Source organism: Lutra lutra, chromosome 13, assembly GCF_902655055.1.
Source record: "Lutra lutra chromosome 13, mLutLut1.2, whole genome shotgun sequence".
Lineage (NCBI taxonomy): Eukaryota > Metazoa > Chordata > Mammalia > Carnivora > Mustelidae > Lutra > Lutra lutra.
In genome coordinates this window covers 87,475,885-87,498,875 of record NC_062290.1, presented here as the reverse complement: position 1 = coordinate 87,498,875, position 22,991 = coordinate 87,475,885, and the positions used below count along the sequence as shown (strand labels likewise).

The 22,991-nt window shown below is 50.4% G+C and overlaps 2 protein-coding genes across 16 annotated transcripts in view; one reads left to right on the top strand and one right to left on the bottom strand.

Moving 5' to 3' along the window:
- Positions 1-7,736, top strand: part of ANGPTL2 (angiopoietin like 2) — a 35,161-nt gene extending 27,425 nt beyond the window's left edge. The window contains exons 3-5 of the mRNA XM_047701147.1: positions 1,432-1,625; positions 3,385-3,655; positions 5,935-7,736. Coding sequence (XP_047557103.1) covers positions 1,432-1,625; positions 3,385-3,655; positions 5,935-6,134 — 665 coding nt within the window. The 3' untranslated portion in view covers positions 6,135-7,736. The remainder of the gene's footprint in view (positions 1-1,431; positions 1,626-3,384; positions 3,656-5,934) is intronic.
- RALGPS1 (Ral GEF with PH domain and SH3 binding motif 1) overlaps positions 1-22,991 on the bottom strand; it is a 275,034-nt gene that overhangs the window by 125,456 nt on the left and 126,587 nt on the right. The window lies entirely within an intron of this gene.

Below are 22,991 nucleotides of genomic sequence, written 5' to 3'. Positions count from 1 at the left end.
AAGAGAGAGGACAGGAACGCACAGGAATTCAAGTTGAAATAAGGCTGGCGAGGAGGTCAGCGCACCCTTGATGGACATCAGAGCAGCCCCCACCTGCCCTAGGCTTCCACCACCGAGCACAGCACCTGCCAGGGCCGACGCTCAGTAAATAGGAGAAACATAAACCTTCATAGAACAAGATGGAACTTTCTTAGCACTTCTGGTCTTAAATATTCTTGGTTTGAGGACTATTTTGAAGAGAGGCTGAGGCAAATTGTGGCAACTTTATTATTTAAAAAATATATATATGTAATTCTGAAAAACTTCTGAAGGTTCCTGAGATCAACAAGGAAGAACCTAGCTTCTTTGGACCTTGGAGACTCCCGTTTCAACCTTCTTGCTGGTGAGACCGACATCCAGGAAAGTGCTAGGAGAGGGGGGTGGGGGTGGGGAGAGGCTTACAGTGGCTCTCAGATTCCCAGCAGCACCCGTGTCTTCTGACCGGGCTGCCAAACTCACAGCTTGTGAAGTCCCACAAAATCACAGAACCCATCTGGTCTCAGTGTCAGAAGACAGCCATGGACCAGGAGGCTTCCCAGACATCGTCCTTCAAGTCCGAGGACCTGCGTATACGACAGTGACCTCAGAATGTGTGAGCTCTGAGCCTGTGGCCCTAAATGAGCTTCCTTTGGGAAATATACAAACGGGCTGAATAGGGCTGGTCCCCCTCAGAAAAGCTGTTTGTGGAGGCCAGTGTCTCAATCTCAAAACATCCTGAAACCTCTGGCTACGTGGCCGAATTCTGGACCCTGCTTGGGCACTGTGACTCTGTGGGAGTTCATCACTAGAGACCACAACGGTCCCCGGGCACTGTCGCTGGAAAGGCAAGCGTGGACTCAGAGCAGCGGTGGTGTGGGCCAGCCTCAGCTGTCGGGACCCAGGAGAGCAGTGACCCCTCGCCCCGCCTGGGACGGAGCTGATCTACACTGGGATCCCTCTGCTGCATGCTGGTAGGCACACTCTTGGCACAACAGGACCAGCTTCAAAGACAAACCACTCCAGGAATGCCACACAACTGAACTCAGCCACCCCGATGGCCCAGAGCGAGGTAAATATGATATGCCTTCTACAAGCCAGGGAAATGGAGGAAACGAAGTCTGGAGAGGTAAGAAAGCTTGCCCAGATCATGCTCTGATACCGTGAGAGCTAAAAGTGGGCCGGGAATCCAGGCACCCTGACCGCTAGCCCTGGACTCTTGCCTATCACGTTATTTCTCGAAGTTAGAAAACTAAAGTCAGTCCCCTCTCACAGAAGGCCTGCGGCTCACAGCTGGAGCCCTGCTGGAGGCTGTGCCTGCTCGGGGATACAGCCGGCGGGGAGGGGCAGGCAAGAGTGGGACTCCATGGCCAGGCCCTGGGGAGATCTGTGACGCGCTCCCATCTGTGTCCCCAGGCCCGTGGAGAGACTGCCTGCAGGCCCTGGAGGACGGCCATGACACCAGCTCCATCTACCTGGTGAAGCCGGAGAACGCCAACCGCCTCATGCAGGTGTGGTGCGACCAGAGACATGACCCTGGGGGCTGGACCGTCATCCAGAGGCGCCTGGACGGCTCTGTCAACTTCTTCAGGAACTGGGAGACCTATAAGGTGAGGACCCCGGGCCTCTGTGCTGCCCACACGGTGACCAGGCCACCCCCAGAGCCTGACATCCAGTGAGAGAGCCACGTGGAGGGCAGGGGCACGCTGACCCGTCGGGGCCTTTGTGGCCCCACGCAAGAAACACCGGAGGTAAAAAAGACGCTGACAGGGTCATTTTTGCAAAGCCACCAGGGATGGTGGGGAGCAGCAGCCCCTTTCCTGCTTGCCGTTCTCCACTGCTACAAGATACGACCTAGGTGTGCAGACCCCACCAGGCCCGTGGACAAGGTGGAAAACACTGGTGTGGGGTGGCCCCTCACCCCAGCCCGGGTACGAGGATCATCTGACTCCCAGCTGGGGCTTCCAGGGGAAGGAAGACCTGTTCTCACAGCCCAGAAGGGGCAGGTCCCAAGGGCCTGTTGTAGGGAACTGCAGGAATAAACTCGGGCCCTAATTCCCAGGATGTTGAGTGCTCGTCCTGGCAGTAGGAAAGGCTGCAGGGCTCAGCCATAATCTGGCCCCTCCTCCACACCGAGGCGGTACTAAGGACAGCAAGAGCTTAGTTCACCAAATGCCACCATGCACTGCTACAAGTGCTTCCGTCCGTTACCTGCTTTAGTTTCACGCCAAGCCCAGCACAGAGACACAAGTATGGACCCAGGTTACAGATGAAAAGGGGAAATAACTCGCTTGGGGCCGCACAGCTACGAGGTGGCAGAGCTGTGAGCCAAGGCCTCTGACACCAAAGCTTACAAACTACCCTGGCCATGACGTCCACATGTGGCTTTGCGTGGCCCCTTCCTGTCCTGGCTGCTCCCAACCTACCTCCTGCCCCACATGTGTCTTTGCTTTTTCCTCTCTCTCCTCTGCTTCCTGAGAGGTTCCCGAAGACCCACTCCTTCAGCCCTTTCTCCTCCTGCCCGTATCGTTTTTCTCCGAGGCAGCAGAGCACAGTTGTTAAGACTAGGTTCCTGGTTCAAATCCTGGCTCAGCCACAGGCTCCCCATGACCCTGGGCCTCTGTGGACCCCAGTTCACCCATTCTAGGGAGGATAATAGCAGTACCCAGCTATGTCGCATGAGGACTAATAGAATGACCTATGTAAACCTATGTAAGGTCCCAAGAACAGAGCCAACACACTGTCCTTGCTCACTTTACACCGGCTACTATTAGCATTCATGAACCCATCTATTTTTAAGACTTTGAGTGCCACCACCTGGCCGATGACTCCTTAGCTACACGTAAAAACAGCAACAAAACCACCGTTTTTAGACCTAGAAAGGGGCCTTGGTGGATGCAGCACACACTTGCCACAGCCCATTCCCGTCCGGTGCATGAGAGCGTCCACGAGACCCTCACACACCGCACACTCCCAGAGAGGGACGCTGACGCTCAGAGAAGGTAAGGCTTGTCCAGGGAACTCTTCTGGCTTGCCTACTGTGTGCCGGGCTCTTGGCTTAGCACGCTACGTGCGTTCCTACAACAGCCCCGTAGGGACGGGGACACAGTGTCCCGCATTCACACAATGGCTGGCACACAGGAGGCATTCTTCCAACAGTCTCAAATGATGCGTGTGTGAGGCTCAGGCAGGCAAAGCGACTCATCAAGGCACAGCCAAGTACAGAAGCGGGGTTTGAACCCAGGCTCTGGGTTCTTATGCTCTGCCCACCACTGGTCCCCTCTGTCCCGCACTGAGCACCCAGCAGTGGGGCTCTGCCGGCTGAGGGCACCACAGGCCCCCACGAACGCTCTCCTCTGTTTTCCGCAGCAAGGGTTTGGCAACATTGATGGCGAGTACTGGCTGGGCCTGGAGAACATCTACTGGCTGACGAACCAAGGGAACTACAAACTGCTGGTGACCATGGAGGACTGGTCTGGCCGCAAAGTTTTTGCGGAATACGCCAGCTTCCGCCTGGAGCCGGAGAGCGAGTATTACAAGCTGCGGCTGGGGCGCTACCACGGCAACGCTGGCGACTCCTTCACTTGGCACAACGGCAAGCAGTTCACCACCCTGGACAGAGACCACGATGTCTACACAGGTAGGACCCAGCACAGGGCAGGGCAGAGAGGTCGGCCAAAGCCTGAGAACAAGGAGGTCCCAGGGCCCAGCGGCCCGACCCCATTCCTACTCCCTAAGGGTCCACTCCTCTGCCCGCTGCCCACAGGCCCCCTTCACGAAAGTCGGGTCAAAGTGGCCTTCACAGAAAGGAAAAGGGAAAATGGTACACATTTGTACAGATGACATATCTGTATACAGATGACACATCTGTGGGCCACTGTGGGCCAAGCGCTCCCTCACTTCTCTGCCTGAGGCACCCGGGGTCCTGACAACACACACCTGGGAGATAATGCGGTCCCACCTCCTACCAGCCCCGCGTCCTCAGACAACGCTGCTCCGTCTCTCTGAGCCTCAGTTCCACAACTGGAAATCAGGACGACACATACCTTGCAGGGTGGTGAGAAGGTCAGAGAGAAAGTACCTCAAGAGCTTTGTCTGGGACTTGGCAAATAGGGCTCAACCCAAGTGGGCAGTAGGGAGCTATTAAGAGGAAACCAGGTAGGAGACCCGAAGTAATTTATCCAGGGTCACATGTCTCAAAGCCACATCTTTACTAAAAAGCTTTTATTAAATAAAAAACAAAAAATTGTGAGAGGACAGATAGAGTCCAAGCCTGAGTCCAGACGTCAGCCGCCCCCACAGTGAAGCCTCTCGAGGCCCCACACCCAGTTTCCTGACTTGAGGGCCTCTGGGCTACCTGGCAAAGCCAGCGAGGTGCTGCCCCTCTCCGAAGAGCCAACCCTACCTCTAGGCCAAGGCTGTCTGTTCTCATGGACAAACCTGTCCCCTCCATTGAGTCTTGGTCTGCAGGCCACTCCCACCTCTTTAAGGACTGTCCTAGGAACTACCTGCTCTTGAGGCAAGCTCTGCTACCTACGTGAGGGGGAGCAAGGGCCTTACTCTAGGTGTCCCGGCAGCCACGTCCCGGCAGGCTGTTCTCGCCACACGGGAGACATCCAGACAGCTCTCTTCTGACTGGCACTACAGGGGGCCCTGAGGAAGCAGTATGTCTTCTCTGGCCAGGGCTGCCAAGGCTCCCAGGAAAAGCAGGGCAGGAAGATGACCCTCAGAGCTGGCCAGATTCTGGGGGCACAAGGGCTGGTACAGCACTTCTTGAGGGCCATCATGGGTCACAGAGCAGGGAGAAGACTGCTCTGTGACCCCAACTGTCAGGCCTGTCCGGCGGCACTGTCATCGGATGGCAAGGAAGTGAGCTCCTTGTCCCTGGGGTCATGCAGGGTGAGCTCAGGCTTCCACTCACACGGGAGGCTGGCCGTGGTGCACCAAGGGCTCTCTCTGGTCTGCAAATCCAGCACCGCCATTTGGTCCTTGTGGCCTCAAGTGATGGCCTAGAGGTGCCTGAGGAAAACTCTGGGAACACCTGGGCTGCAGAGGCTCTGGGTGCCTGAGCTGAGTCTCTCCTGAGCTTCTGCCTCTGTCAGCCTGCTGCTGCCTCACGTCTCCCCAAGGCCTCAGCTGAAGTGGGGCCACCAGCTCCGTTAGGCCCCAACCCCCAAGCTTGCTTGGGGCAGCCTTTCCCTGAGTGGGGGGTCCCCTTCCCAGTCCTGCTCAGGACACTGGGGAACTCCTCTTTTAACTAAGAGCGGCCCCAAGCAGCCAGTGGCTCCTCTTCCTCTTCCTTCCGGAGAAGGCCAATGCCCCTGCACACCCACTTGCACCTTGCCCACACGTTTACTGTTGTTCCGAACTGCTTGTCCTTGGCAGCAAAATCCAGCATGATGTGATAGTGCCAGAACTTTTATGAAAATATCTTTCTTTTGTGAAATCATAAACCATCTGGCCGGACTCTGGGCCGGGAGGTGGAGGAACATTTCAACTTAAACACTTCCTTTGTCATTCTATAAAAACTCTTGATCCAACAGTTGCAACTCTTAAATTCCTAAGAACCCGGTGGCCTCTCCCCTGCCCACCCCAGATCATTCTGCTTCCTATTCCACCCCCCACCCCAGGTGCTTCCCGCACACAAGCCCTGGGCTGAGTGACTATGTGCCCTCGTTCCATCCCAACGTGGTCCTGTGCAGGAGGCACCCGCTTAGGACAGTTCAGTGGCTCTGAGAGGAGCTGGTCACATGGCCGAGCCTCGGAGGTCAGAGCAGACCCAAAGCCCAGCCCGCCTCTCAAGCATTCCTGTTCCAATCGCTCCCCCCACCAGAGTGGGCGCCGCGAAAGTCCCCAAGCAAACAGTAGACTCGGGTGAAACTGCCTCCTCCCTGTGACCTCCTCCCTTGTCTCCTGCAGGAAACTGTGCCCACTACCAGAAGGGAGGCTGGTGGTATAACGCCTGTGCCCACTCCAACCTCAATGGGGTCTGGTACCGCGGGGGCCATTACCGGAGCCGCTACCAGGACGGGGTCTATTGGGCTGAGTTCCGAGGAGGCTCCTACTCGCTCAAGAAAGTGGTGATGATGATCCGACCTAACCCCAACACCTTCCACTAAACCAGCTCCCCTCCTGACCTCTCGTGGCCATCCAGGAGCCTGCCCCGGCCATGCTGGCCCCAGCACCAGGAGCAACTCCCCATCAGTTCACCAGGGGGCCGGGAGGATGGGGCCCTGGATTCTGTTTCCCCAAGTCGCTGCGGCAGATAATGGAATGGAATCGGCACAGTATTCTCTGTCCCTACTGCTTTTCTTCCTACCAGAGATCCACTCAGGTTTCCACACAACACAGGACTACAGACGAATCCTTCTTTAAGGAAATCAAATCCCAGTAACAAAAGCACAACTGCACAATACCTTCATAACACACATGTATGAGCCGACCTTAGGAACGTGTGTGTGCACCACATCTGCCATGTGTACTATGTCTAGACATACACACAGCTTTGGTTACGAGCCTAAACATGCATATGTTTAAGTCTCAGATGTTGAAGTTGTTACCAACAGCTTTGCTCTTAGGAGGAAAGCGTCACATTCACATCGTGCTCCGTGAGTCTGAGAGCCAATCACAGACGGTGTCGCTCCAATTCAAAGAACGATCCAAGTGCTGGGGTTCTTCCAGGAGTGTCTACCTGCTTATTCACTCACGTGGGGCTCCCTCCTTCCTCACTGAAGAACCCCTTTGGGCACCTGACCAAATTTCAAAACCCTCCTCCCTCTCCATTTCTAGACTTCCTCACATTCTCAGGACTTTTCCACCATCCATCCATCCATCCATCCATCCACCTTCTCCTTCATCCAACACCAGGTACTTCAGGAAGTACCTTCCATGTGTTGGTCCTTGGCCACTCAGTGCGGTTCCAGCCACCTTCTCTGCTCCTCTGTACCCCTTCCTACCCACTCCTTACCTTTTCTGTCATATCATCCTTTCTTTCCAGGCAAGATTCCTTAGCCTCTGAGTAATAAACAGTTTTGGGCTCCAGGTTTCTGGTCAGGAAAGGGAAGGCCAGGCCTGAAAGCTAACTCCCGGCCACGTAGATGATGTATTCACAGTTTTATATGTTCCATTCACACTTTAGCCTCCATGTCATTTTAACCGTCACAGAAATAATAACCTACCTTGCCCAGGAGATATTCAACTGAAGAGAAGTCATCACCCGATCGTTGGGGCCCCCGAATGGCTACAGACCAAAGGTCCCATGCTCTCAGGCTGACTAGAGTCTGCATCTCGTCCCCAAACGACACTTCTCTGGAAAACAGGTGCCACAAAAATGACAACTGGCCACTTCTCACAAGCTCCTGAACTGCCAGGAGCCCCCAGAGCCCGTGGCTGGTGTGTTGCAGCATGGTGGCTCTCGGAGTCCTGTTGGCCACGAAGTGTCAGACTCAGTACTGCTGGGACTCTTGCCAAGCAGGGAGCAAGAGATGAGTCCAGAAGGTGAGACTGCCCCGGTGGGCATGTGAATGGGGGTGTGAGAGATGTCGGAACGTTTGGTACTGTCATGTCTGGGTGTGTGCCTATTACCTCAGCGCTCTCACGAAGTGTACCATGTAGCATGTTTTGTGTATATAAAAGGGAGGGTTTTTTTTTTAATATATTCCCAGATTACCCTTGTAATGACACAAATCTGCAATAAAAGCCATCAGTGCTATTTGGACGTATTTACACTGTGTGTTATTGTCCTGGGACCCCCTATATCAGAGCTAGACTCAGCATCAGGGACATTCACCAAAATCATTTAAATCACACTCTCCCTACCTTTGGTTTCCACCTACACCGTCAGGAGTCCCAAAACAGCACCTTGAAGTTCTCTGGGGCTCCACCTCCTCACATCCAGCCATGCCCTAGATGTCTTCACTGAACATCCTAGAAGCACCTCTTTGACAGTGAACCAACCCCTGAAACATCTTCCCCCAGGTCTGGTCCTCTTTCACCAAAAGGCACCATTTAGCAATTGCCCAGGTCAAAAACAAGGACTTCTCTCCCTGCCTTGCCAAGGCCAATCCATCCATCCAACCACGGAAGCCCTCTTCTCTGCCTTTGTGTCTCCTCTCCCCTCAACTACTACAACAGGCTGCTCCCTGGACAAGGAGCCCTGTGCCTCTGTCTCCCTCATTCCAATCCAGCTTTCACACCAGCTACCAGAAAAACAAATCTGTGGGCTGGGAAGTCATCTCTAGGCATAGCAGGAAAACCCCAAAACCAAAAAGGAAAAGACTAAGGGATATGACTAAAGAAAACCCCAAATTTTCTGCCCTCTAAAAACTAAAACATGACTGAGATTGAAGGCAAATCCAAAGGGGCACGTGCACCCGAATGTTTATAGCAGCGATGTCCACAGTATCCAAACTATGGAAAGAGCCTAGACGTCCATCAACAGATGAATGGAATACAATGGAATATGACGCAGCCATCAAAAACCCAAAATCTTGCCATTTGCAACAATGTGGATGGAACTAGAGGGTATTATGCTAAGCAAAATAAGTCAATCAGAGAAAGACAACTATATGATCTCACTGATATGAGGAATTTGAGAAAGAAGACAGAGGATCATAGGGAAAGGGAGGGAAAAATGAAACACGATGAAACCAGAGAGGGAGACAAACCATAAGAGACTCTTAATCTCAGGAAATAAACTAAGGGTTGCTGGAGGGTGGGGAGGGCAGGGATAGGGTGGCTGGGTTATGGACATTGGGGAGGGCATGTGCTATGGCGAGTGCTGTGAAAGTTTAAGACGGATGATTCATAGACCTGTTCCCCTGAAGTAAATAATACATTATATGTTAAGAAAAAAAGAAAAAAAAATACAGGATTAATATTCATGCCATACCAAGTACTATCTCAAATTAAGAAAAAAGATACAAACGCTGTGATAGAAAACTTTGTAAAGTATACAAACACATTACAGCATAAAAGGCCAGTAAACAAGACACCAATCTCAGTAATAACCAGAGAGGGACATTAAATCAAGCACAAACCACCACGTGGTGCCTATCAGATTGTAAAGATAAAAGAACCTCCATGTTGACAAGCGAATGGAGAAATACGTTCTCTGTGTGCGCAAGTACAAGTTGATTCGGTCTATTTAAAGAGCAACTTGGCAATGTGGGCACCAAATATGGACATTTGTGTGCAGCAAAATTTAAAAACTCTTATACCTTTGGACCCAGCAATCCCTCTTCTCAGTGGTCAAGAAATACTGCCACACGAGAGCTGTTTTCAGGAGAGATGCAGCTGGGAGAGACGGATGTTTACTAAAGCCTACTATGTGCCTGGACTTCGTGTTTTCTTATGTAACCCTCACGGCAGCCCTGTGAAGAAAGGACTGTTCTCACTTCACAGGAGAGGACAAAAGGAGGCTCACAGTCAGACTGCTGGTAAGAACGCTCTAGTACTGGGGGGCCCGTGTGGCTCGGTAGTTAAGTGTCTGCCTTCGCCTTGGGTCATGATCCCAGGGTCCTGGGATTGAGCCCTGTGTTGGGCTCCCTGTGCGGTGGGAAGCCTGCTTCTCCCTCTCCCACTCCCCCTGCTTGTGTTCTCTCTCTCACTTTCTCTCTGTCAAATAAATAAATAAAATCTTTAAAAAATAATAAGTCCGAATCCTCTAGCAGCAGTTAATCAGGAAGGTGCCAGGCATCGGCACTAAGTAAGAGTTCATAACCGCCTTCTCCCAGACCTCTAGCCGGCTGGTTGTTGGGGTTATCAGCTGTTGTATGCTCTTTGGTGAGACTATCTTGACCTTGGCCCACATCACAGCCAGGCCTCCTCACACATCTCAAGTGCAGTGTCCAGGACACAAGGATTGATGGTAAAGGAAAACAGGGTCCATCCAGCCTTACTGGTCACAGTCTTAGATCCAAAAGCCAAAGCAGAGTTCTGGAAAGCCATGTTGGACAATGCGGAGCAACCCCTTTTCTAAACTAGCTGGAATCCAAACAAAAGCAGGCCATGCTACCAGCTGTTTCTCCCAATCCCCACCCCAAAACCCAACCCTGAGTTAAACCACACCCCCGCTATATGGAAGGAGAGGAAGGAATAAACCCATCAGACATGCGGAACTAGTTCTCCTAGGTGTAAAATGGGGGTATGACCAGCAGCATCAAAGAAGAGAATGGTGGGGGGCTCAAGTGCCAGGTGCCTTAGTGCCTGGTGTGTGGCTCCAACAGCCAACAAACACAGAAGTCTACCCAGCTCAGACCAACACGCCTCCCTTCTCTCCCATTCCAGCCAGTGGCCCTTTAAGGCCTGCAGTCGCAGGAGCCCTACTGTCGCTAAGGTCTCCATGGTGAATGCACCCAAAAACCACAAGGAAGTCAGCAAAACCCAGACTTTCTCCTACCCCAGCCAAGCCCCCACATTCCAGTTCGGGCCAGTACCTGGGTCACTGGGGGCCACTGACCTGCTGGGCTTATGAAGAGAACATACCCTTGTGGGGCAGGCAAGGGTATGGTCTCCTGGGAAGCGGAGGGCAGCAGGGAGGATGGCAAGGTAGCGGCGGTGCAGGAGGCCCAGGCGCCCAGAAAGGAGCTGTAAGTGGTGTGTGGATGTGAAGTATCCCCCATCACGGCAGCTGAGTCTGAGGTGCCCAGAAGGGAAACTGTCCCCCTGCTGCTGCCGCCACAGCCGCCACCGCCACCGAGCATGGGTGCCTGAGCACCTGGCACACCTACCATATCGGCCACGTGGGATGGGCCTTGACCCTCCCTCTTCCCTCTCCCCTGGTCCAACCCCAAGGCTCACAAACCTCGGTGGGCAAGCGGGAGGCAGGAGGGGTGTGGGATCTGGTGACAGCACTGAATGGGAGCCCGCCCCCACCCCAGGTCTCTGAGCCCAGTCGAGCTCTCCAAGTCCAGACCTCTGATTGCTACACTGGACTGTCTGCGGTGATCGCGCGGTTAGAACAGACGTGGCTTTTTCATGCCTGACAGCAGAAAGATGAAGGGGCTTGCTAGGTTTTCAGCGTTGTCTGGGGAAAAGCCAGTGCACAGGGCGGGCTGGAAAGGACACTGGGGAAAAAAGTAAGTTGGTTTCTTCTTACACCTGACCGAGTCCGGCTCATTTAATAAGCTGGTTACATAAGGACACGAGGTATCTCCCAGAGTCCATGAGCAGGGACGCAGCTGGGCCTCACGAGGGCCAGAAACCAGAAACTGCCTGGAAAGCCTTCAGGAGGCAAAGCAGCAGCTTTCCCAGCTTCTCCCCCTTCTTCTCCTTTTCCCTTGCTTGCAGGTCTCTCTGTTTCTCATTGTGCATCCATCTGCTTTTCCCAGCAAGGAATTCCTGAGCTCACATGTCCTCCTGGTCTGAGTGCCAGCAAAGACTTACAAGCATCCTCCCTTCCAGGGCTCACTCCCGGCCAGAGGCTCCGACAGGCCGCTCAACTGGGTGTCCACCTCAATTCTATCAACTCTGGCTAGGATGAGTGCTGCTGCTGGAGTTCAGTGCTGCGGGGGGCAGGCGGGGGTGGTTCCCAGGCTCCTAGAGAAGGCGGGGTCTCAGCCTAGATCTATATCCAAGAAGGCATCTACTTTAGCTGCTGTCCACCCTCTTCCTCTCTGGGGACTGTACTTTGCTGGCTGGGTGGAGTCTGTCCCACTACCCATGAGACGGTGTCTGCTCTTCAGCACCTCCCCCTGCCCGCCCCTGCTCTGCCCCACAAAGCACATCCAACCCTGCCAGGCCCTGCTGGGTCACTCACTGGGACACCCGGCTAGGCCCGGACGGGCTCTTCCTGTCCTTCCTGGATTCGCTGAGTTTCTCAAAAGTCTCCGTGGATACAGGAGGCCACAAGGTCCCCACTGCTGGAATCCTCCTGGCAGTATTTTGCTCTAGATTAGACTCATGCCATCTACCATCCACAGGGTGCTCTGTGTGCCAGGCACCATGCGTGTCTCTTTAAATCTCATAACGACCTATGAGGTGGGTGTCCTAATTATACTTTCTGTGACAGAACAGAAATCAAGGCTCAGAGATGTAAGTGACTTGCCCAAGAACACGCAGCCTGTGCTGCTCGGGATTTGCACTCCTGCTTCTGCAGCATTAAATCACTGCTCACAAGGGCAGAATGAAACAACTAAGGGCCCTCTCTCACCCTGTGACCACCCCCTACACATCTGAGAAGCGTGGTGGCGGCCTGCCCAGAGCAGCAGTTTTGTGAGTGAGCCCAGCACCCCGTGTGTGCAGAAGGAGCTGGAGGGACAGTAGGTCCCCAGATGTCAGGAAGCCAGTCCAGGGCTATCTACCAGGGCTTTGCCAGGGCTAAATGCTGGGTCTGGCCCGTCTTGCTTCCACTTATCCTCCAACTGACTCACTCAGCCCCACACTTTGGCCATCCCAGTGTCCCCTTGTGTGCCCGTTCTGGCTGGTCCGAGCCCTGGGCCACATCATCTGGTAGGCTGGCTCCCTGTCTGCCATCTCCATGCCTTCAGGCCTGGGGCTTCCTCACCTAGTCTCAGATCCAGAGGCAAGCCTGACCCAGCCCACATCTGGGAGTCTGCCACTTGAGGACATAATGCCTCGGTACCAACCATCACCAAGACTTTTGAGTATCCCCGTCCCTCCTGACATGGGGAAGCCTGGGGCAGCCCCGCCACACATGGCAACCCAGACACAGATAATCCCTGTCCTCTGTGCGGCCATTCCGAAGCACTTCCACATGTGGCAATTCCTTTCCTCGTCCTCAGTGTTCCAGAAATTCTCTGCAGGCGAGGAAAGACACACCAGTGAAGATGTTCTCCACCGCACTTCCCATCGCAGGGAGAGCACAGAAGGCACCGCCCGCTCGTCCGTCAGCACACAGCTGCACGAGCCAGCGCGCACGCAGGCCCAGCTCAGACAACCACCCACGCGCCTGCCACAGGTGCTACGGAGCCACCGGACAGAAGGAAGAAGTTCTATATGTGCTGCCACCAAACAACATTTGTGATTCTTTATGTGGAACAAAATGTAAGGTGCAAAACAAAAATGAATAAAATGTCCCCATTTTGGTTAAAAAGTGAAATATTATTCGCATCCTCCCCCGGCCCCGCACATACACACGTGCACGTATGTTAGTGTATGGGGATTAAAATGTCTGGAAGGATACACTCCGACCGTTAATTGTGGTTGCTTCGGGGAAGTAGGTGAGGAAGAAGGGGTTTCTGCTTCTTACTTCACAGACTTCTTTTTAGTGTGAGTTTCACAACAAACGTGTTACTTTTATCATCTCAGAAGTTTCTAAGGGAATGAGTGGCACTGAAGGCCCCTCCCCAGCACAGCTCTCTGGGTAGCCACACAGAACGGCCGTCTTCCAGTTTCCTGAGCAGGCATTCCTGGACCTCTGAAGGCCTGCACACATTACCCTCTAAAGCCCAACATACACCTGAGTAGGGAACTAAAGCCTTTCGCGGGGTAACTTTCCAGGCCGTTTTCAGGCACCCTTCTTCCTTACAGAACTGCAAGAATTCATTACCTCTCAAAGTGGCAACCACCCCTGGTCCTATAGAATTTCTTCCCCTCAACATTAGCTTCTGAGACAGATCTAGAACTTCCTGCTGCCCTAAAGATCACTCTTATGGTCTTTTGTGTGCTCAGTTTTACAGCTGGGGTAACAAAATAATAAATGGGGGGTAGTGATCAAGGTTGTGAGGTGTGTTAGTTACCCATTGCTACGTGACAGATTACCCCCAAACTTAGTAGCTTCCTCATGTCTTACTTTACTGGTTCCCTGGGTCGGGGAGTTGGGGACATCTCAGGTGGGCGCCTCACTCAAGGAGTCTCAGTTCTCAGTGAAGCCATGGGCTGAGGCTGTGGTCTCATCCGAAGGCTCCACCGAGGGGGACTCTGTTGCCAAACTCACTCACGTGGTGGCCTGCAGGGCTCAAACCCTTGACGGGGGAGCTGACGAACACAAGGCAGCTGGATTCCCCCAGAATCCAAGGGATAGGAAGAGATCCAAGAGACAGACAGCAAGAGCAAGCCCCTCACACTGAAGGCATGGTCTTTTAGTAATCTGATCTCAGATATCCCTGAGGACATAATGGATGTCTCATTATTTCTGTCACATTCTGTTTGTTAGGAACAAGTCAGTATGTTCTGCCCATGTTCAAGGGGAAGGGATTACACAAGGACAGGAATACTGGGGGTCAGGGAGCACTGGGGCCATCTTACAAGCTATCGACCACTCAGAATCTTTCAGGTCCTCCATGTCAGTTGTCTTAACTCTCCCTTCAAACCAGCAAGGAGATGTACAAGACACAAGGTTAGTCCTGAGGACAGAGAAACTCACTAGCCTTTCCTCCACCACCAACATCTGTCTTGCTTAGGGCTTGCTGACCTGGGGGAGGTGACCCTCAGTCCCCCATCTCAAGCCTCCACTCCACACAGGAAGGTATCCAGAGCTGCTCCTTCTCAGTCCACTGTCTAGGTTTCCCCAGAGCTTGAAGGTCTTTCACAGGGACATGCGGCATATTCTGAGGTTTCTGGCTGGGCACTGGGTCAGAATGGGCTGGGCACTGGTCTCACCACTAGGAAGTGGCACCGCAAAGTGGTAAGACCTTTAACATGAGTCCCATTTGGCCTCTGCAGCTGTGAAATAAGTAAAAAACAGTGCCTCCCTCAGAGCATTGGGAGGATTAAATGAGATTAATTCTCATAAAGTGCTCAGTGCAGTGCCAGTCACGTGGGAGAGAATAACCAAGGAGTTGTCATTATTACTATCGTGAGCTTCTGGTTGGAAATCCGGAGATGAAAGGTCAAAGCAAAGCAGTCATCCTGATGAGGACATGGATTCCTGCTGTGAAAACACTTTCTCTTGCACAAAATGGGCTGTGCTCTCACCTCCTTTTGGGGATCAGATACAACTTCTTGATGCAGAGAAATGCAGATTGCACGTCCCCCCGTGCTCTGAAAGGGGCAAAGGCAACAAGGTACTCTGGGCAGCAGAGCAAATGTCTCCCCAACATGCTTTCCTCCTGCACTATTTCTCTCCAAGGAGACAGAGGCACTAGCTGGACAATGTGTGAGTTAAGGCTGTGTGGAGCCCCAGCCAGAGCACGAGACGCTGAGTTGCACTTGCTATCCGCCTGGCATATGACACTGGCTAAGTCACAAGTCAATTTGTGAGTGTGGCTCACTCACAAAATAGGGGTTTTAATAAGATCCACTGGCTTTTTGTAAACATGGAACATGACTGTGAAGTCCCAGGGAAATATGAATTTTAAGGTAACATATCTTCAGACTGCAAAAGTAAAGGCAAAATTCTCTTCTAGAAGGGAGAGATTTAAGACAACATGCAGCTGTCCACTCTACAAAATAATGGAAAAGGTTTCCTTCATTTGGGATGCTAGTTGTCTTTGCGATTCTTCTATTGACTCAGAAGCATGTCTGATATGAGTCAGAGGCCAGCTCTTCCCTGCCTGCTGGGCCTCAGAGAGGATGGATGTCTCAGTATGAGGACACGGGAGCTTGATCGAGGGCTCTCCTTGGCTAGAAAAGGGAGGGCAACAGGTTGGCGCTGAAGCATGTGGCCATCAGGCAAAGAGGAGAAAGGGCATGGCCCAGGAACCCTAGAAGCAGGCGTTCTAGAAAGCAAGCTTAAGCTTTTCTCTGTGGCACTGACAACCCCTCATCCATCCCAAACTGTGCTTCCCTAGGGGAGGAAGGAGGAGCCTGGCTCCACATAGGTCCAGCTGCAAGGACAGGGTAGGAAAGACAGAGATGCTGGAGGGAGGGATCAGAGGTTTGGATCCAGGCAGCCCGCTGAGGCGCCATGCAACCACCAGGATGATCTGTGGAACAAATGAGTATTCCTTGGGGATCCTTAGAAACACATGGAGGGGAGAACTGAAAACAAAAAAGTCTGGATTTCCTGCATGTGGAATGGAAAGTTTTCAGTTGGGCATTAAAGGAAAGCATTACCCTTAATGCTGGCGAACCTGGGGACAGCTGGATAACGATGTAGTCACCCCCAAACTGGGAGCCTGTGGCCTTGGTCCTGGGGTGCTGGTGGCCACACCGATCCATGTTCTGGGAAGCAGAGGTGTTGCTGGCATCAGCGCCCCCCGCCCCAGTCCCGCCTGCCTTCTGTGGGTAGCTGGAGAGAGCACCGTGCTTGCCCTCCCGTCTCCACTGTAAGGAGGCCACAGCTCAATGGATTTTTGAGCTCATGTGGATTCTCAAAGTCAAAGCACAGGGAAATGCCATTTGTCTCCATCGGGTGTAAGGAATGTGCTCACTGACAACTGTTTCATGTCTTTCCAAGGCTCTGCTCTGAAATGAACTGTTTCTGGGGGCGCCTGGGCAGCTCAGTCAGTTAAGCGTCAAGCTTTTAATTTCGGCTCAGGTCACGATCTCAGGGTCCTGGGATCGAGCCTCACGTCAGGCTCCATGCTCAGCACAGAGTCTGCTGAAGATCCTCTCCCTCTGCCCCTCCTCCCCCTCCTCGCACATGTACACGCTCTCTCTCACTCTCTCAAAAATAAAATAATAAAATGAAATAAAATGAACTGTGTTTCAAAGGCTTTCCTTTCCCTCTCCCTCTAGCCATTCTGAAATACAGTGATGAAGCATGGGCTCCTGCACGGTCCCCTACCTGGTCTTCCTTCCTCCAGCCTGACCTCCTCAAAGGTACTCACATGCTGCAGGCCAGGCGGCGTGTGTTAAATGCAAGTCCTTTCTTGGCCATGCCCCTGCTTTGAGCCCTCCATGGCTTCCCACTGCTCTTAGGGGGAATCAGGGCCTAAACTCCCCACTCACAGTGTCTGGGCCCCAGGCGATCTCACCCCCTCCCTTCCACTCCAGCGGCTTCTCACAATACCCTCCCCCTCATTCTCTACTCTCCAGCCAGTTTTTCCAACAAACATGTTTTTCCCCACTCTGGGGCTCTTGCACAAGCTGTTGTCTCTGTCTGGCATGCTCACCTCCCACCTCCTCACCCAGCTTATTCATCCTTCAGGGCTTTGCTCCAGAAAACCCTCCCTGGTCCCCCAGACTGGGTCAGGGCCCCTTTATCTGCTCCTTTGCCTTGCCCTTCATAATGCTCAGCTTACTTTCAGTTTCTTGTTCACTGCTACTGATCAGACCTGGGCTGTGAGCTCCCCCAGAGCAGAAAGTGTGTCTGTCTCGTCCACTCCCTAACAAGAGTGCTCACCCATCATTCAACGGCGGGCTCCGAGAACACCCCATCTCGCTGCGGGCTGGCTCATGCTGTCCTCAGACTCCGAGTGTGAGCCCCTCACTCACCCTGCTGTTCTGGGGGCTTTGGGGCCTCAGCGCAAACACTTCTTTTTGAAAGTCCTTTTAGGCCCGTTTGTTCTCTACTCAGAAACAACTTACCTTTTCTTTAAACCGCATAGTTGAAAATAAAGGCTTCCTTTATCTATGGCAGTGCTTGCTTGTCTGAAGGAATGCCTTAGGTTCTAGAAATTTCCTTCATATATCAAAAGTCTGGTTACATTTACCAAGAATGTCTAAATGTTTTCTTATAATTCAGAACTGTCAGAATGCCTAATTTTTTGTTCCTTGAGAGATCAGGATTTTCCACACTGCCTAGGGTTACTTTTAGAATCAGCTCTAAACCTTCTAAAAGCCATTACATTCTTCATTTTACATAGCTATTTCCTGGAGGGGATTACAGGTAGTGAAAACCAAACACCCTCTCAGTCAACAAAGCTGTTTAGAAATAAACGGCGGCGGAGCCGCTCCCCACAGCTCTCGCCTGCTCGTATTATCCCCGCAGTCTGAACTGGGTATGAACAAGGAGTTACCATCGGATCAATTTAAGCTGCAAATAAGTGACCTATTTCCCACCGCTATTTTTACGCTTTGAAGTAACCGGGAAGAAACCTTTTCAGACAGCCTTATTTTTAAAATGTAGTAAGTTTTTCCCTCAGTGTTTTGAAAATTATGTTTCACAAGAAACAGTGCGTGCAAGTGCAGCCAACTGGCCCTAAAATTTGCATGCGAAGGGGCTGGACGACACACGCACACGGTTACTAACACCAGCCAGGGCTACGGGAGGGCACCTCTACCGGGAGTGAGGGGCACACAAGTGAACAGAACTGAACAGTCCCAGGAAACCAGATAGCATAGAACGCTCCACAGACGTTTAAGAGAATCGTTACAAAAATAAACCCCGTTGCTGCCATGAGAAGCAAGTCTCCGCCGTGGAGCGACCATCCGTCCGAGGTCTCTAGCGACGGAGGCAGCAAAGCAGCAGGAAATATCAGGAACTGACCTGAAGTCTCTCCCAGAGAATAACTCCCTCTCCCCGAGGCAAAGACCTACAGGAAACACTCTGCCAACGGAAAAAGAAATGGTTTCAGACATTTTTTCCCATATTGTACTTTCCAGGAATTATGTAACTATTCCTCCTTCGATAAACAAATCCAGCCCTGGGACAGGATGGGTTTCCAGGAGGAAGCAGTACTGCAACCACAGCCTGGATGTGGGCAGGGTCTGCCCACGGTGGTCAGACGGGCAGGTAGGGCCCCAACTGCTCTCAGGACGATGGGCCCACAAAGCCTCAGAATGGCATCTTGCCTCCTTCTTTTTAATGAAACTGTGGCACCCCCCATGGAAAACCCTCGCACACAGTTCTGAGAACAGAAAGCATGTTGGCAACACCTCCTGTTCTCTCCCTCTTGCTGGTGTGTGTCAGGAATCATTTTCTGTATGAGCGTGAGAAATGCAGCCCGACTGTCTGAGGGGGGAGGGAAATTGCCGTCAGGCTGGAAGCACAGAGCAGGGCAGCTAAGCTGGGCTCTCGGAAGTAGAGGCAGGAGCACTGAGCCACACCGAGGCCTACACAGCGCCTCTGCTACCTAATTCCAGGGAGAGGCCACCGAGAGGAGGCCATCAAGGACAAGCCGTGGCTCCAGAAACTCAGGGCTGGCACAGGCCACGTGTCCACTGCAAGTACAGACCTGTCCTGTGGCCTCACGAGAACCATCGGGTGATGCACGAGGGGCCTCTGGCCAGTGGCCTGAGGAGGTGACTCAGACACTTGGTCTGATTACAAGGGACAGAGCTCAGAAAGGGGAGACGGCGTTGGTCCACTTTGCCCTCAGAAGCCCAACACACACCGCCCTGCGGTCCAAGAACAGAGAATGTCACAAGAAAAAGTTAAGACAATTCATCCCACTTCATATAGTGTCTGATGGAGGCCACCTGCAAGTCATAAATGGCAGAGGGCAGACAGGTGGCAACTGCAAGGAAGGAATAGGAAAATAATGACCTGCACGTGGAGACGGGGCATCAGGAGCGGGCAGTGTCAAGAGCTTAGGGCTTACGGCCAGACCATGTGGGCCAAGTCCACTCTCTAGTTATATGACCCCAGACAACCTCTCAGTGCCTGCGTATTCACGCAGCCATTGTCAGTATTCACTGAGACAGTGCTTAACAAGCCTAGCAGAGTAGCAGAGTGCCAGGCCCAGAGAAAGCAGAGAATAAATGGCAGCTCTCACGATCATTCTTAGGAACAGAGAAGAGGCCATCCCTAACAACCTGGGAGCACCTCTGCTAGTTGAACCACTGGGCCCACAGTAGGCAACCCTCACCCTAACACTGTCTCATTCCATCCCTCAGCTGATCAGCCTCAGGCAAAGTGGGAATGTGTGAGCTGAGTGCACCAACATGCCCTCCCTCCACGATGATGTGAGGCAGTGATTTGCATGTCATGTAGAAAGACACTGTAGTAGGCCATAAGAGAAGAATAAGGAAAGAATAAGAAAGCACAAAAAAGAAAGCACAAAATGACATTCGATTCAAAATATGGCATAAGGCTAAAAGTATGTGGAAAGAATTCCTTTACTAAAAGGCAGGATCTCTCATATTGGGCCCAACTAAGTGCAGTTTTCAAGAATCACGCTTAAAGCAACTAAAATATTCAAACCCAAAATATAGTCAACGGTTTATAAAAGGAATGCAAGTGAGAAATAAAACAGAGTTCACAGAATTAATAACAAAGAGGTAAATGCAATTAACAAACAGAACCAAGATCATTTTGTATGGGACACTTCACCATAAATTTACAATTGTTACAAACGTCTATATACTGAGTAATATAAGGCAGAAGCTATCAGAAATGCAAGGGGAGTCTAATACATATTTCTGTCCTTGACAGACTAAGTTGTCACAAGTTGATCATTTAAACATTCCAATGCAATTATAAGGGTAATTTGAGAGGTTTCACCTTCTTTTCCAACACCCATGAAACATTTGCAAAAAATGATCTTATATTAAACCACAAGACAAATGTCAAACATTTTTTTAAACCTAGAAAGCATATATGCCACATGGCCTAAACCCACGTAAAAAAAATTACAGAGAAGACTATGTCTTTAAAAACCAAAGCTGTTCATAGCACTGTGACGCATAATAGCCAAAAAGTAAAACAATTCAAATGTCCATCCAATAAATAAATAAAATGCGGTTTCCACACAATGGAATGTTATCTGACAATGCAAAGGAATGAAGTAATGATTCTGCTCCAACATGTATAAACCTTGGACACATGATAGTAAAGGGAAAAAAGCCAGTCATAAAAGACCACATACTGTGCAATTAAATTTCTATCAAATGTCCAGAATAAGCAAATCTATGGAGACAGAAAGTAGACTGGTCGTTGCCAAGGGCTGGGGTGAGGGCAGAAGAGAGCTGGCCAGAAGGAAAACGGAGTGACTGCTAACGGGTGCGGGGTTTGTCTTAGGAATGATAAAAATGTTGCAAAATTGTGTTGATGGCTGCACAGCTCTGTGAATGGACTAAAAATCACTGAACTGGACAATCTAAATGGATAGGACATAAATTCTATCCCCATAAAACCATTTGAAAATTCAAGCCCTTAAAAATTAAAAAAAAAAAAAAAAACCACTACCTTAACTATTAAGTGGATAAAAGAAAAACTGAAACCATAAGCACAGAACATTCCAAGAACACCACTGAGAACACCGTGTCACAGAGCCTGTAGCAGCAATCACAGCAAAATGGACGCCCTTAACTATTTTCCAAATTAAAGTGGAGAGAGAAATATTCATACACACGAGTCAATTAACAGAAATAACAAAACAATGTAAGGAAAACAGGGGAGATGAACGATAAAGGACAAAAGCAGAATTCCATATTTCATCAAATACAAGACATCATTATAAACCACAGTTATCTTATGTATCACTCGGAAAAACGCTGCCAACTAAACAACGTCACAAGCTTTGTTCGCAGCCGATTAAAAGATGCATCTCAACTTCGGAGGTGCTGACATGCGGAGACAAAAAGCAACCTTAGGATGACAGACTATAGTAAACTAGAAGGTAGAAGGACACCATGACTGATAAATACAAAGTCGAATTCTCTGGTAAGACCAAAAGACACAGCTCTGACAAAGCAAATGAAAAAAAGAAAGAGAAAACAAAAATACAAACTATCAGGAATGCGAAGCAAATACAAGCATCCATACATCGGAGGCTAAAATTTATAAGAGAATACTATATAAAACTATGGTCAAAAAAGACTAAATGAGGAAAAGAATGCTATGCAAATAATTTTATAAACTTGGGTCAAGCGGACAATTTTCTACAAAAACTAAATTTCCCAAACTGACTTTAAAAGAATTTGAAAACAGGGGCGGCTCAGTCAGTTAAGCATCCAACTCTTGATTTCAGCTCAGGTCATGATCTCAGGGTCATGGGACTGAGCCCCATGTTGGGTTCCAACCAGGGCATGGAACCTCCTTAAGATTCTCCCTCTCCCTCTGCCCTTCCCCCCGCTTGTGTTCTCTCTCTTTCTCTCAAAAACACCAAAAAAAAAAAAAAAAGGGGGGTATTAGAAAACAATGTTCAGGGGCACCTGGGTGGCTCAGTGGGTTAAAGCCTCTGCCTTTGGCTCAGGTCATGATCCCGGGGTCCTGGGATCGAGCCCCACATTGGGCTCTCTGCTCAGCAGGGAGCCTGCTTCCCCCTCTCTCTCTGCCTGCCTCTCCACCTACTTGTGATCTCTGACTGTCAAATAAATAAACAAAATCTTTAAAAAAACGAAAACAATGTTCATGGAAGACATCTGTAAGCTATAAATATATACCTCCAAAAAATTAACACTAGATCTCTGAAAATATTAGGGAGCCACTTCTATTAAACCTTAATTTTCCTTATTATTAGTACTATTTTTAGGTCATAAAAAGACACATTTTTTTCATGAAATTAGCATTAGCATGAAACCCAAACTATAAGAAGTATTTTTCACCTCTCAAATTGGCAAAGAAAAAAAATGAGAGAGAAAGGAAAAGAAAAAAAACCCACACAGCTGAAAATACACAGTATTTGTTTACCTAGGAAAAACAGATCATTTTATCCCCTTGCAATAAAAATGTAAGTTGCTACAGTCTCTACAGAGAGCATTTTGAAAACATACCAAAAAGGCAAAATTCTGCATATGTTTTGACCCAATAATCACACTTCTAAGAATTTACTGTAAGGTATAATCTTAACTATATGCAAGAGGTTTTTGCAGTAAGGATGCTTGCTGCAACATTTTGATAACAAAAATGAAGAATCAACCTAAATATTAATGTTAGCAAATGCAAGTTTGGCAAATCCATGCAATGGGATTGAGACATAGTACTGAAATACAGGTAATGACATTAAATGTTCGCTATTTATGGATTTTTATATGCACCCAAACAAATGAGAGGATATGATGCAAAACACTGAAAATATCTACAGGGGGTGACAAATAATACTAATTTTCTTCCCCTAATCCCTTACAATGAAAATGTATTATTTTCTAATCAGAAAAATCAATAATCATTATAATTTTGTTGGTACAAATCTTATAAAATATGTTAATAATGCCCAGGGAACCAGAACAGAGGAGTTTGTGCCTGAGTTCCACTAGTTCACAAGGATGTGGATGAACCAGTAAGTCTTGTCACCCTTCTGAGCTGG